The 16003-nt window shown below is 33.8% G+C and overlaps 1 protein-coding gene across 1 annotated transcript in view; it reads left to right on the top strand.

Annotated features, from left to right (window-relative positions):
• LOC123555729 (uncharacterized) overlaps positions 1-16003 on the top strand; it is a 57390-nt gene that overhangs the window by 9796 nt on the left and 31591 nt on the right. The window contains exons 9-17 of the mRNA XM_053524637.1: positions 16-216; positions 4470-4655; positions 9806-10028; positions 10372-10489; positions 11814-11903; positions 13000-13464; positions 13603-13697; positions 14056-14131; positions 15308-15469. Of these exons, the coding sequence (XP_053380612.1) occupies positions 16-216; positions 4470-4655; positions 9806-10028; positions 10372-10489; positions 11814-11903; positions 13000-13464; positions 13603-13697; positions 14056-14131; positions 15308-15469 (1616 nt within the window). The remainder of the gene's footprint in view (positions 1-15; positions 217-4469; positions 4656-9805; positions 10029-10371; positions 10490-11813; positions 11904-12999; positions 13465-13602; positions 13698-14055; positions 14132-15307; positions 15470-16003) is intronic.

The raw sequence follows: 16003 nt of genomic DNA, 5'->3' as shown, positions 1-16003 counted from the left end.
CATTGTTCTTTAAAGGTCAAGCCTGTTCTGAGGTTCCTGAGCTACCCGATATTCGTAGACGATCTGTGCTTTACACTCCTGCCGATGGAGAGCCGCTAATTGATGATACTCAGCTCAAAGAGGGATGGTACACAATTGGAAAACACTCAGTTTACTCGAGTACTGAATCTCTGGAATCAGGAAGCTGTGCTACATTTTATCCAATATATTTGACAGGTATAACAATATAGTGTACTGTACTGAATCACTCTAACATAAAGATGAAAGAGACACACATGAAAGGAAACAACTAGTTGTTATAAAACAGATGTATGATATCAAAGATTTTCGTTCTGCAATTACATTAGCAAACTTTATAAGAAGATCCTATTGAAACGTAACTCAACCAAACGAAATAAATGAATGAAGTATTGCCATGCAATACAAAGTCCCCTACTGGAAGGCAACTAATTTTCTCTCCTGCAGTATAACATAATGAACTGATATATGTCAATAATATATAAACAATATTGTACTATATATACAGTATGTTATAACAAAACACTTGGATTAAAATTTGTATACATGTATTAAAAAACCTATTGTTTGGCCGATTATCAAAAAGGTATCATATAAGTTATTTATAGTAAAAAAAAAAACAAAAAAAAAACAAGAGTGCCAGAATGTAACAATATACGTCCGTCATAGCAAATTTCTTTTCACTAGCACACGTATTTGCAAATGGAATTTTTATTTTGTGGTTGTGTAGTAATTATTGTAATCCTTCTGGTTTTCTAAATTCACAAAAAACTCATTACCAGGCAGAAATACCTTAAAAAACGCCTAAAATTTGAAAGTAATATCCATGTTGTACCACAGAAAAGTGGTCTTGGCTTTTCCCTACGGTCAATTATAAAAAAAGTTACAATATAAGTTATATATAGTAATAACTAAGGGAAGTTAATCTTAAAAAAATCTAAGTCCACACAAAAATCCTTACCTGAGGTAGAGATAGGTCAAAATACACCTCAAAATTGGATTTACCATACATGTTGTACTACAGAAAAATGGTTTCGATTTTTCCCTATGACTAGTAATGAAAAAGTAACAATATAAGCTACATTGTATTTATAGTAAGAACAAAGGTAAGTAATTCTATAGCTAAGAAGGGACATGTGCATTACACTCTGTCTCATGATGGTGTACAATTGTGCCAAGTTAAATCAAAATCCCTCCATGCATGAATGCATGAAGAAGAGATGCTCCGGACAAAGTCATTCTTGAATTTGGTATTTGACATCTAAGTGTGACCTTGTGACCTTAGGCCTAGGGATCTTGTTCTTGCGCACAACAATCCGTCTCTTGGTAGTGAACATTTATGCCAAGTTACATCAAAATCCCTCCGTGAATTAAGAAGAAATGCTCCAGATAAAGTCATTCTTGTATATGACCTTTGGCCTCTGTGACCTTGCCTTCGACCTAGGGACCAGGTTCTTGCGCATGACACTCCGTCTCATAGTGATGAACATTTTTGCCAAGTAATATTCAAATCCTATGTTGCATGACAAAGTTATACACCGTACAGGAAAAATGTCCAATTGACCTTTGATATCCAGTTGTGACCGTGACCTTTAAGCTAGGGTTCTGGGTATTGTGCATAACACATCATCTTATCATGGGGAATATTTATGCCAAGTAATATTAAAATCCCTTGATGAATGACAGAGTTCTGGATCGGACAGGAAAAAAACCCTATTTACCTTTGACCTCCAATTGTGACCTTGACCTTTAAGCTAGGGGTCCGGGTTTTGCGCATGACACGTCGTCTCATCATGCGGAAAATTTGTGCCAAGTAATATTAAAATCCCTTCATGGATAGTAGAGTTATCGTCCGGACAGGAAAAAGCCCTGTTGACATTTGACCTCCAATTGTGACCTTGACCGTTGAGCCAAGGGTCCGGGATTTCCGCATGACACGTCGTCTTATCATGGGGAACATTTGTGCCATGTGTTATTAAAATCCCTTAATGAATGACAAAGTTATGGACCGGACACGAAGCAGACCCTGTTCATGCCATGTTAACATCTGACTGCCAAATGTGACCTTGATCTTTGAGCTAGGGGTCTGAAAGTTGTGCATGACACATCGTCTTATCACGATGTTCACTGGTGCCAAATAATATTAAAATCCCTTCATGGATGACAGAGTTATGGACCGGAAAGGAAAAAACCCTGTTGACCTCCAATTGTGACCTTGACCTTTAAGCTAAGGGTCCGGGTTTTGCGCTGTTTATTTGAGGTAATAAACATTTCAAACAACATGTTTTTATATCAACAGACCGACCTATAAGAGATCACTACGCCACTTTAAAATATAAGCATAAAAAATTGGTTTTAAACTTAGTGCTTCTTTTGAGCAACGTTTCTAAAAGTATAAAAATGCAAATTTTGATAAATTTTAAAACAAGAGAAACACCCTTAAGGGTCCGACGAAACAGACCAGAAGACAGATATCAAGGCAGTTCAGTTCCGGTGGGATTTAAAAAACTGATTATCATAGAGTCCTCTCCCTCTTCCGTTAGACACATTCAAAGAGGGAAGCGTTGTGTCCAACTGTAAACGGGTTGAACACTAAACATGCGGCATGTCTCAATGATTTGGGTTGTAACCATACTGAAGTTTTTACATCTTTTATCAGTAAAGTTCTTGACAAGGCTAAATTCAACCTAATTTGTAACTGTACGTCCTGGTGATAAGCCATGGTGCAACATGTCAGTTGGATAGCTTCTTCACATGAAATATATTTTACATAGTAAATGCCGTTTCTGACACACGAGTTTAGGTGAAGCAAGTCGGAGACTCGGCACTGGCCTAAAAGATCACGAAGCATAACTAAGGGCAAGCTAAACATTGAAACCGCGGCTCAAACATATGTAATACATTGGGCTCCGGGTTACCCTCAGAAAATTTTGAAAACATATGTCAGAAAAAGTCTGTGGAACCAATATTCATTAAATTATTTAGTTGTAAACTGCATGCCTAACGGTTTTGAGAGTGTCTCTGCATAATGTAATATTCTCCGAGTGCTTTTATAAACAAGTAATGTCAAGAAGTCACGAAATCGCAACATTTATAATAATTACGGAACTTTTTTCGGACTGCCTAGCTGTGTTTTATATGCTTGTTCTTTTTCCTCGTTGTGAATTTGTTATACTTTGTATTTTTTGTGTACAAAACTATTGATAATATACACACGGATGTAGGATTCCATTTTTACACAGCGTCCTAGAAACAAGATTACTCTTTCAGATTAAATAATTAAGTAGAACATATTCACAAAAAGGGACAACAACTTAAAGTAATTCATAATAACGGTTTTATTTTGCAATGTAACAAACACAAATAAAATCTACCTTCATAAAAACGTTGCATTCATTCGGCAAAGCAAGTCCACTTCTTAATTGTAATTATAGCTTTTATGGTCCCATTTTTTCCTTGGATCAATTTACATCTTTATCTGAAATAAGTACAGTTCAAAAGAATATGAGTATAAGAAAATTAACATTACCTTAGCAATGTCTATAGAATTTTGACAAATCTGAATTTATGTATCTTAAACCTACTCATGTCGCTTCACTTCTTTAGTCAATCAAGTTTATGTACACATGCGAGGCTTTTTGACAGCACAGTCATATAAACATTCGAAGGTAATAGTCAAAATTTGTTCCACTTACTTTTGTATGCGATACTGTCATGAATTAAATTCATAAGCATATGTATCGCATGTAGATTTAAGCATTTTAACGTTTGTTGATGCCGTCCTTAAACTGTTTTCACGTTAAACGCCGAAAATTATGTACTTCATAAAGCAAAGTGCTAAAGCCTGATCACATTACTACGAACAAACACATTTTAGTGTTACAAATGCTGAAATATAATTTTATCCTGTCCAGTACTTTGTATCAGAAACCGTTTCTAAAAATATCTGACATATCTGACTTTTATATGCATTGCCATTGTAATGAGATCATGAGATTTGTTTTTCGTGAATACAAATGTTTATGTGAACTCAATAATGATATGAAAAGGAGAGAAAACAGAACATATTTGAAATGATCGAAACAGAGCTTTCAATCAAATTATTTTTGAAAATTGATTGCTGTAGATATTTTATTTAGGAGAGTTTTTGTCACAATTTTAGACAGAATACTGCTTGCTTGTATTAGCTGTCGGTTATGAGAAACCGTCGATGAAAAAAATATTTTCTTCTGTCTTTCGTCCGGATTTTCAGGTTAAAGTGTCATTTATTTTTCAAGATATATACTAAAAAAGGGAGCTTAATTATTTTCAATGGTCGTTTCATTCATCAAAAAGTGTTACTCTTCATTAAAATCTCGCAAAATGGTCTTCAATATTTTGGCTAAAGAATGTACCTTTAACTGTTTTTCGATTATTGCTTTCGATTAAGTCTCGTGTGTTCGTTCATACAGCCCCATTGACGACCAGTCAGCATGATGCCATGGCTTCAGGTGAAGAAATAACAGTCACAGCCAGTGTTGGAAACCTCGACATATATGGACATGACGAACAGATAGATTTGAAAGTGCGAAAATGTGGACAAGAGACGAATGTTTTTGTACCCAAGCCATCTACACATTTTGCTGGGCTTTGTCTTGGTAAATCTGTTTTGTGATTTACTGATAATTATTATGCCTGAATCAAACAGTCAATGTAACATTGTTACGTAGATTTATTTTCAACACTTTCAAAGTGTGATAACAAATTTAAATATCACCCAGCAGGTGTAATTCGTTTTCAAAACTCCGTGCAGACAAACGTTCCAACAAACTGATTTAGCGACTTAGAAGACGCTATTTTTAACAATACGTATTTCGTTTCTAAAAACATCTACCGACGGCCCTACCTAAAAATAGTGAGTTCCTCTTTTTAGTATTATACCCGAGGATGTTTCATGCTTGTAACTTTTCCGTTTGGTAAATATGACGGGATATTGTTCCCAGTATAATTAAACAAATAAGCCACGAGAGCGCAGATCTAAGGATCGCGGGGTCGTGAGATTGATCTCCAGGAAAGGTGTATGTTCTCCATGATGATTTTAAAATATACATTGTCAGGAGTAATTTCGTCCTCCACTTCTAAATCATATGGAAAAGTTGGCTGTTACTTGCGGGTAAAAGGCTAGTACTTGTAGAGACTCCAGAAACACTGATCAAGTTAATTTACCGCCGTTACATGACTAAAATAACGTTGAAAGTAACATTTACATATATGGAATGCTTTTCGAGCTCCAAAAGAAATTATTTCAATACTGGTGATCATTCATTATATGATATGTATTTATGTTATTTTGTCCACGCGGTGACGGTTAAATAGGACCATTATAGAGGAATAACTGAAATATTGGTCACATTATAGGTATACACAGTACATGTACGGTAATAAACAAAACAGAACAGATCTGTAGGTATTCAACTAATTACTCTATACACCATGTTTTTCATTTGCTGTAATTTCTTTCCTTTTTTCAATATCGGTCAGACACTTATCATCATATTTTATGTATTTGTAATTATGTAGGACATTTCAAAAACTATCACCGAAGCTCTTAATGCGACATCTGCATTATTTTATTCAGAAAATTCTGCACGCTATTTCTTTTTCTTATAATTTTTGTGTTTGCTTCCACACTCTTACTTCCTGTTCAAAAGAAATGTTGAAAACGAATCAGATCGTAACAATTTACACATCTGACACTTGGTTTCATACAGGATGTCCTTGATTACATTGTGGAAAGAAAGCTAGTATCTTGGAACTGAAACATTAGTCATTCGTATGTTTAACAAATTTAAATGTAAAAGTAAAGATATAAAAAAAAAAAAACATAAGAAAGATTGCTTTAGATTTTTTATAATAGTAACATTAAAGGTCCATTACTAAGGGAAAGTGAGTTGGCAATTTTTTTCATAGCCAGTGCATAGACTTCTGCAAGACACTAAATAATGAAGATTGGCAGGTCAAAATTTACAGAAGGTCTTTGCAACTCAAATAAATGTATGTGTATTATGTTGAAATTTCAATGAATCGACAGAATGACCCCCCAGGTCTTTTTAACTTTCTTCATACTTCATAGAAAAATAATTGTACATATACTGCGATTTATTTCGAATTTCTACATACCAACTTTCATTTTCCAATAAAATGAAATAGTTTCTGTGCTTTTTAAAAGAAATTAAAATGTTCACTTTCCTTAGTATTGGACCTTTAAGGCACATTGACACATTGAAAATATACATTTCCATATCTTCATGATTATTGACAGATGATGGTTCAGCTTATTAAGATGATGAAACATGGTTGTTCGATAGTAACTAAGAGATATACAATGTGTTAAAATAACTTTCTTCATGATCAGAAGAGCATGAAGAAGAGATTTGAAATTCAAAACGATGGATTCATAATAAACAAATACTGTCGATTGAATATGTCAGGCTAAGATGTCTATAGCATGTGAAGTGGGAGTATGATGGGGTTTATTCATTTTTTTTATACAAGGGTAAGAAGTTATTTTTATATAAGGGTAGTTCACTTGAAGAGCGGTTACCAGTCATTATAATAGCCTAATATTAATGTGAAAGAAATATTTTTAATCTGATTCAAAAATATGAAGAGTACCATTTTCATGCTAATGAAATGAAAATAAAATCAACATAACATTTGCGGTTATCTAACATCTATATTTATGCGTAAACCACTGGAATATATTTTTAATTGACAGCATAGACCATTTTAGATAATGCTTGAGAAAATTTGCACATTTCATACTATCTCACAAACATACTTAATCAAACTGAGTTTGCTATTGTACATCCTTGAGTTCTATGCTTCCGAAGGAATCTTTAGATATGTCAATAGTTATTACAGTCAAACTATGTTCGCTTGAGTTCGACGGGACAAGCAAAATGTGTTTGGGATATCAGTAGTACAAGCCAACGTGAAGTACACATTATATAGAGATGACAATGAGTTCGAACCAAGAGTAGTGAGCGAATAATCTGAATTCGAGCAAACAAAGTTTACTGTACCAGTCTTATAATATGCGCCATAGATTTTTCCACCTGTACTGTTCATACAGACAATCATACAGGCAATCAAGTAGCCTTTTAATAAGTGTTAGCCTGAAAACGGAAGTTTTAGAATATCAAACATGAAAAGGAGAGCTTTTATAAATGAACAAAATATCAGAGCGTACGAAAAATTAAGTTCATCCTATAGATATAACTTTAGTCGTTTTGAATTTGCCAGTTTCAAATGCAACAAATCTACACGAAGTATTTTATTTAACTTCTCACATTCATAATTATCACCGAAAAATTACAAGTTTATATTATAAGGTAGCAAAAATGGCAAAAGTCTGACGTTTATTAAAAAAAAATGCACTAATTGACCTTTGACCTTGTGCTGTGACCTTACTGTGACCCAATTTTTATAAAGTTAACAATGAACATGGCTGTCAAAGGCAAGTTCTAGGCCACTTTTCTGGATAAGTAAGCAGACTATATGGCAACGTGTGTGACATTGATATTGTCAACCCGAGGGCAAAATGTCAATATCATTCTGTTTCGAGGGTTGACCATATCAGTGTCACACACGCTGCCATATAACATTTATTTTATTATACCAAACAAAATGTGTTAAAAATGTTTTAATTCATTTATTTTCTAACTTTAACTTTAACATAACTTTATTGGCATTAAATGTCATAATACATTTATAGCGTCATACATTTGTATAATACAATACACCTGTAGTGAAGACATGAATTTACATAGAAGAACAAAACTTCACATAATAAAGAAACATTGTGATACGAGATATCTTATTGAAAATTGTACTTTTTACTTGACAATGCTAGAGTGTATGGTAAACAGTACTATAGACTATACGGTAAATAATGTTTAAGATTGCACGGCAAACAATGTATAGATTGTACGGTAAACAGAAGAATACTAGCGATTGTACGGGAAACAATGTTGGACAGCGTATGACGCTAGATATTGTACGGTAAACAATGCTAGAGTTTCTAGAGATTATACGATAAACAATGTTAAAGATTGAACGGTAAACTACGCTAAAGATTGTATGAAAGACACTGCTAGAGATTGTACGGTAAACAACGCTAAAGATTGTATTGTAAACAAGGCTAGATTTTACGGTAAACAATGCTAGAGATTGCACGGAAAATAATGTTAGAGGTTGTACAGTGAGCAATGTTAGAGAGTGTACGGTAAACGACGCTTAAGATTGTACGATAGACAATGCTAGAGATTGCACTGTGGACAATTCTAGAGATTGTACGGTAAACATTGTTATAATTTGTAAGGTAAACAACGCTATAGATTGTACTGTAAACAATGCTATAGATTGTACTGTAAACAATGCTAGAGATTGTACTGTAAACAATGCTAGAGATTGTACTGTAAACAATGCTATAGATTGTACGGTAAACAACGCTATAGATTGTACTGTAAACGATGCATATGATTGTACAGTAAACAATGCTAGAGATTGTACGGATATATATATTTAGCTACTGTAACATTAACAATTTTCTTTCAAGATTCACATGTTAATGATTCTACAAATTTTGTTATGTTTGGCCATCTACAATAATAAGGATTAAAATATCGCGTTCTTAGATTTCTGTATTTCGGACAGACTAGTAAGAAATGGTGTTCATTTTCTACCGAAAACGATATTGCCTATCAATGTTGTTATATCTTCCCGTTTCTATCGCCAATTTATGCGAAGAAAGAGCAATTTGATACTTTCTTTCCTTTATACACTCTAAATATTTCTAATTCAGAATTGTGCTTAAATAAGCTATAAGACGATAATCTATCAGAATTATTATTTGTGTACCAAGACTGCTTGTAGATATCAGTAACACGTTGTTTTATCTGTGAATAAGAACTGTATAATGTTCTTTGGTTAATCCACACATAGGAGAGACCTATGTTATCTAAAATTGTTATAATTTTGCTCACCTAATTCATATTATTATATGAGATATTGTTATTTGCATCATTTGCCAGCATTTCATAAATTTTGACAATCAAAGGGTTGGGTGATTTAAGAATTTTAATCCAGTAATTTAACATTATGGGCTTTCTATAAATTTGCATGAGCAAATGCTAATAATACTGCATCGTCTGCAAGAAAGTATAATGAATAATTTAAATTCGTCTATAGTCCTGCTATGTCGGAATTAATACTATTTACTATATCATTAACGAAAAATAAAAATAATAAACTGGAACTGGGTCACCTTGTTTGACCCCTACATGTGATTCAAAGCAGGTCGATTTTGACCGTTATACCGTACACACTGTTTCAAGACATTGTACATTGACTGCAAGGCTTTCATAATTTTTGTACTAACATTTTCCAAGAAATTCACAGTTTCATCATTAGCGCGGTAATCGCCTGTGTACACATGGAATAGTGACGTCACTATTTTATGTGTACAAAGGAGCAATCATATGGCTAAAAATTGAAGCAGTTAATTGCTCTTATATGACATTCAAAATATCAGCGCGTGTCGTGTGTCACGTGTCAAAAAGGTTCAAAATGTTTTTGATAGTCAAAATATCTCTTTCTCGGGTAATGGGATTTTATCATTTTAGACAAAAGAGAGGTCTAATAAATGTTGTTTTCATACTCTGCTTATAGAATGTAGGTGTGCAACGCAAATTAGAAGATTGCTGATAGTTTCGAGTACAAAAAACATACTATATATAAATTTCAGATAATGAGCATATTCTCAGTATGACACGGTCAACGGGAATCAAGGCCACCGTTCTGACAGATCTGCTGTTTAGTAATGAGACGATAGAAGGAACAACAAAACGTAGCCCTTTTCTCGTTTTTTCCTGTGTCGCCTCGGAGTTTATTATTACTTCTACATACCAGAGATATCCGTATGAAGGGTACATAATGGATGATGACATATATTTCTATTACGTGCACTGGTTTGTAGCATCACTATTCATCATTTCAAACATATCTGCGACCTGCCTCATTTAATTTTTTAAGGCTTTGACATGCCCCTTAAAAGTTTAAATATATTTTTTGTTTTAATTTGTATTGAACGTGTTATATTCGGTTAAACAATTATATAACCTGTTAAATTTTTTCTTCTACATATCTAGATTCTATAACAGTGATAATATTGTTTTATTTAGTTGCTCGTTTGGAGTCATATGCACGAACCGGAAGTTACATATTCTTGTCACTGTCACTAAACATTAATTGGTTGTCTTACAAAAGGAAAGACAAAACGTTTGTCATTAACTTCACAAGATAAACTTGCAGGTATATTGACAATGTGCACTTTAGAAACATTGGACCACTAAGAAGAAAACACTTCATAGAAGGATCATCTTTTTTTGAAATGGACATCATAGAAGCTGGATACGGATTGGGGTTCTCGGTAATTTCTATTCAGAGGCATTCGATGTTTTCAAAAATAATCGTTTAAAGTTATATATTAGAATTTATTGAAAACTAAATCAAATTTTTAAAGCTAGAGCAAATCTGACTGGCTGTGGAAGAGTTGCCTAAGGTAGTCGACTCGGAAAGATGATCGATAATTTCCGTATATTTACGTATTCTTGTGTGGTGTTTCGGCATTATCGGACGATGATGTACCTCATTCGAACATTTGACTTTCCGTTTATAACATAAAAGACGGAAAATACGTAATGAAACGGAAATTTCCGATTGTCAGTTATAGATACACTACCATAAGTACTAAAAACATATCTTCCTTCTAAAGTCAACTTACATAACCACTATATTTAGTTTACAGAGTTCATAGATTTGGTACTTCAATGCACTGGCACCAGACCAGAAAGAAAATACCGATGTACGTGTTATACCCTATCCGTAGATATTCTATAAGAACCATGGTCATGAACGGGAACATATATTAACCCGATTCAATCGCGCATTTCGTACCTAAAACGCACAGTTCGGTAAATAGGTACTATGGATATTGAATATGTGGTAATCTATCTTCAATTGTGCACCGGTCACATTCCTTCAATATTTTTATCTTAGAGAAACAACGCGTAGTTAATAGTTTTTTTTCAACGTTACACAGAAAACTTGGTTGAACTTCCCAGGTGAAATCCCGGTCTAGATTACAAAACCTTTTTGATTTGCTGATGTGAAAATGTATGTCAGTCGTCGTTTAACTACACGTGTACGCTAAAATGTGTATATGCAGCATAAATGTGCAATTTGAATTAAATAAACAGTATTGATGTATACAAATGCATGACTTTAACTTCAAAATCATAACTAAGATGAATATCATTCATCATTTCGAGTTTTATTGTAAAATTTGAATATTTTATATTCTGTTTTTGTTTGTTTACATTTCGCCAAACATGTGCACACTGCTGTGACGTCTAGACCGGATGTTCATTAGGGAAGTTCACGCAAGTTTTTTCTGTAGCGTTGACGAACGTATAAAATATGTGGAGTATCTCAGCAATATGAAATATTGTGACAATGTGACTGGTGCACGATGGAAGATAAATTACCGCTTGATCAATATGCTAGGTATCCATTCACCGAACTGTGCGTTTTAGGTGAGAAATGTAAGATTGAAATGATAGTGCACTTTTCCGTTCATGACCATGTTCTTATAGAATACATAAGGGTAAGGTATAACATGTACAGAGGCATTTTCTTTTTGGTCCGGTGCCAGTGCTTTTATCGCGTTACAATTTTCTTCTCTCTTTTTTAAGATACGTTGCACGTTTGACATATCACTAAGCCCGAACGGTCTGAACTCTCTACTTGCTATAAGTGAAGAGCTATACACAGGATTCCAACTGGTAAGTGTATTGTTATACCTGTATAATGTTTTAAATACAAAATTTGATTCATACGCTCAAAGGTTAATAGTCAAGGCTCATGGAAAACTGATAAAGCTGAAAACCCTTTTTGTGAGGGTCATACAGGAAAAATTGGTAGACAGCTATTTTTAACATATCATCACGAATTCAAATGATTTTTTTCACAAAACTCAAATAATTTTTTCTTGAAAAATAAATTTATTTAGACGAAAACTGTTCAAGAAAGTTTCTTTTTTTTTGAAAGGTGAAAATTGCCTTGTTGTCAATGAATACGGCAAAAGCCGTTAGCTCATTGAAAAACCATTTTTTCCGAAAAGTACCGTGCGGGTAGTGGTAGTGGTATCGTCGTTTTTCCAAATTGGTTAAGTGTGTGAGGTACGCGAAGCTATGAAATGTTGATTCTGTTTGATTCGCAATTGATAGAATATATCTGCTTGGTTAATTATGACTGTGTGAAAAAGGGTAAAACTACATTGTTGATCTACTATACCTCTTTTTGAAATTAAAAGTGTAACATTATAAGCAATAAACTTAAAGGCTGCTATTCCGTCCGAACACTTGCACAGCTTCTTCATCACGTTCTGATGTGCTCGATGATGAATAAAGAAATAGAAGAGTATTTCACTAAAGGACTTCTCTTAAGCCCTGAACAAAGTCATCATTCTGTTCGTTTGCCTGTCTACCCGTCCATTTGTTCCTGTCCGGACATTTTGATTTCTGGGCCGTTTATTTGTAACCCCTATTTAAATATAAATTCTCAAATGTTATATTATTAGATTTTAGTGATTTAATTATTAAGAAACGTCAGTCTTTTACAATGTGTCTTTCAGAAATGCTTAACAATTATTTCATTTGATAATTTTACGCTCTGATCTTTGTAAAGATTTAACTTATCGAATTCATTTTATCTCGGCATTTAAAATGTTTTTGACTGTCTTTGGATACAATCAGTGAATACATATCATACATATTGAATTTGATTGTTAGCAAAAAAATGTGTATTAAATAAAACAAATATTTTACTGCAAGTTACAAATAATTGATTGCTGTTTTTGCTTTATGTTACTATTTTCAGCGTCACGTATTAATAGATGAAAATGAAGACAATTATTTTCTGCAATTGATGACAAACACGCCACTTGGATGCGAGACGACCGAAGAAAATGACGTTGAAAAATGTGAACTATTCTGGCCTGTGATTGGCATTGACGGGGATACGTTATGTAACAATCCTATTACAGAAAATGACCAACATGAACTTTGCAGAATTTTCGTTCGAGGCTACTCGTATGAAAAATATAGAAATAGTTGGGGTTCGTGGTCTCATTTATCGCTTTGGGACGCTTACTGGGACTATACTTATGTATATAATTACACAGAGACACTATATTTAGACAGAAGCACTAACGAAGAATTTGGAGTGTATGTAGATATACAGGGTGTACAACAATCAACTGGTTCTATGAAAATCAAATTCAGTGCAACTACCAGCACGACAGGTCACAGGATATGGAACAACTATAAAATGCCGGATATAAATGTATGTTACATTTCAAAAAACTTGCAGTCTGGTATATTATATTTTAAGATAAATAAATTAAAGCTTTTCTCACGAATGCAGATGATTTTCAGTTATGTTAATGCGGTTTTAAAGTTAACACTTAATAATTTATTTCAGTTTAATATTGCAAGAAGTTCATTTGTTCAAGAGGTTTGCAAAATATCCACGTTTAATGTTCCTGTCCTGACCAAGGAAGCAGACTGGACAGATGCGTAAGTGAATAAATCAGTTTTATTTATGGTAGCATGGCGCTGTGGTCGGGTGGTAGTAAATCAAATTTTTAAGTTGAATTGCATTCACTATCTATCGAAATGTCTAGCATGTTTTGATAGTATAAAAGCTATTGTAAAAATACTGAGGTTGTTAGAAGTTTCCATATGTGTATTGCAATGTAGGATATGCGTATACATAAATGAATAAAACTACACAGCTGTCAAGAACATGTAAAGATAAACACAAACCAATGCAGTCGTAAGAACATTGAAGTAAAAACAGACCCAAACAAGAAGAATGGACAAAGAAGATGTTTTCAAGTATAAGTGTATTATCTTAAGCCTATATACTGTTTAGTTTCAGCACTGAAAACGTGGAAATTGATCAGATAGGTGAATTTACCATGTATCGCAGCACCAGCATACCTGTTCAAGTAAGACTTTTTGTCATATAAGGAAATAAATGTAACAGGCAGGTTGCGTAGTAGTAGTTTTTGCTATTGACACAGTACACAGTCTTCTTAAGCATACAGTAACTGCAACACTTAGGAAAAAGAAGGCAGTCACTTATGTATCTAACGCAAACCAACACGGTCTGACAATGAACTGTCGATCATGTTAAAAAGGTGGATGATGTCTGAGTTGTTGTGTTACTTGGGCAAAGATTGGACTGCATAACAATGTAACATCACGACAAAGACAGATAAAGAAATTATCGTTTTGTCGCGCTTTTATGTTGGCGTGGCGTAAACCTAACAACACAGAAATATGACAAATAAGATAAACCCGGCACCAAAACAACATAACAGTTAAATCTGACTAAACTTTTGTCGAGAGGGCGACCTTTATTTGTCGTTATTTCATGTAAAAGCGGTTGCTGTTGTCATATTTACGTGACTTTGACTGAACTAACATGACAGTATGGCCAAATCACGCTTACTTTATTCGAGTTTTCATTTTGTCGTCTTCCGATAGATATATGTGTGACAATCTATAGAACTCGAGTTATGTAATAACGGAATTAATAGTAAACGGTGCAAAATTGATTACAAGGCTGTTGAAATGATATAATTTGGAAAAAGGGGTTTGGGTGTTTAGCAATAGAGATTGAACCATCAATATGAATAGTGCATTTTCCTATCTAAAATAAATTACCCTTGTTTACCAGCTAAAAGCTTTGCAGTAGGGTTAAGACGCCGTTGCTATTAAAACCATGTATGGTACTTAGTACACTAATTGTTTACAGACCAAACAGTGGCAGTCAAAAATAACTTATTATATTAAGTCTGTGCAATACACTATACAAGAAAGTTAGAAGAAATAGAAAGACCAGTTAGAATAAGTATTGTTCTTATACATCTGTGCTGTAACATGAATTCTTATAATGAATACATATTTCAAGAGATAGCATATATTATATTATATTTGGTACGGGAAAACCTTACCGAAGCTAACCCTCCCTGGTGAATTACGATTAAATAAGGAAACAGGATATACTGATACTAGTTTTTGATAATCATATCTCAGCACTTTATTATTCTATGTTTGCAAAATATTTCCCTAATTTTCTTCTCAATGGTTTTTACTTGTCTTTGGTGCTCCTTTTACAGGTTCAAATACAAACGGAAGCATGCAGTTTGACTACAAGTGGTGTTTGTTTATGTGCAGTTAATTACAGAGATGGGGACAATACATACATGTACAGCTATTGCAATGGTCTGACAAGAATAGGACAGACAAACGGAGATTCGTCGAATCACCATATAAATAATGTAAGCACTCGGTTGAATCTGTGTCATTCAAAATGTCACAATATGACCAATTATATTCAATGTGATTCTTAACCACAAAAAACAAATCCGCCGCGTATGCGGGAGGGGGTATGGAAATTTTGTCTGTGACAGATGAAAATGTAAGCGAGTACAAGTATTCAGAGCATTAGCTTCTAATTGAAAAATCTTCAAAATTGAAAACTAAGGTGAATTTAATCACACTTGCAATCATTAAATAGGTGAAAATAAAGAAAGTGCAGAACACACACACAGAAAGGTAAGGGTAGATTTAACGGAAGCACAGAAAACACCAAACACAACCATGAAGCCATGCATCGCAAGGTAGGCCCGCAACAACAACAAAACAAAAACACAGAAAAATGAACGGAAATATAGAAGACGGGTTGCTTCAAAAATTCAACAACAAGAACATCTTCATTATATTCAAAATACAAAAAGGGGGTGGGGGTAAGAGGTAGATAAAATTGTGGGGGTATTAGTGGAAAACAGAAACTTGAAAAAAGCAAGGATGAA

This window comes from Mercenaria mercenaria, chromosome 15 (assembly GCF_021730395.1).
Source record: "Mercenaria mercenaria strain notata chromosome 15, MADL_Memer_1, whole genome shotgun sequence".
In the NCBI taxonomy this organism is placed as follows: Eukaryota; Metazoa; Mollusca; class Bivalvia; order Venerida; family Veneridae; genus Mercenaria; species Mercenaria mercenaria.
Note: the sequence above shows the minus strand (reverse complement) of the source record. Positions and strands in the feature narration are given on the sequence as shown.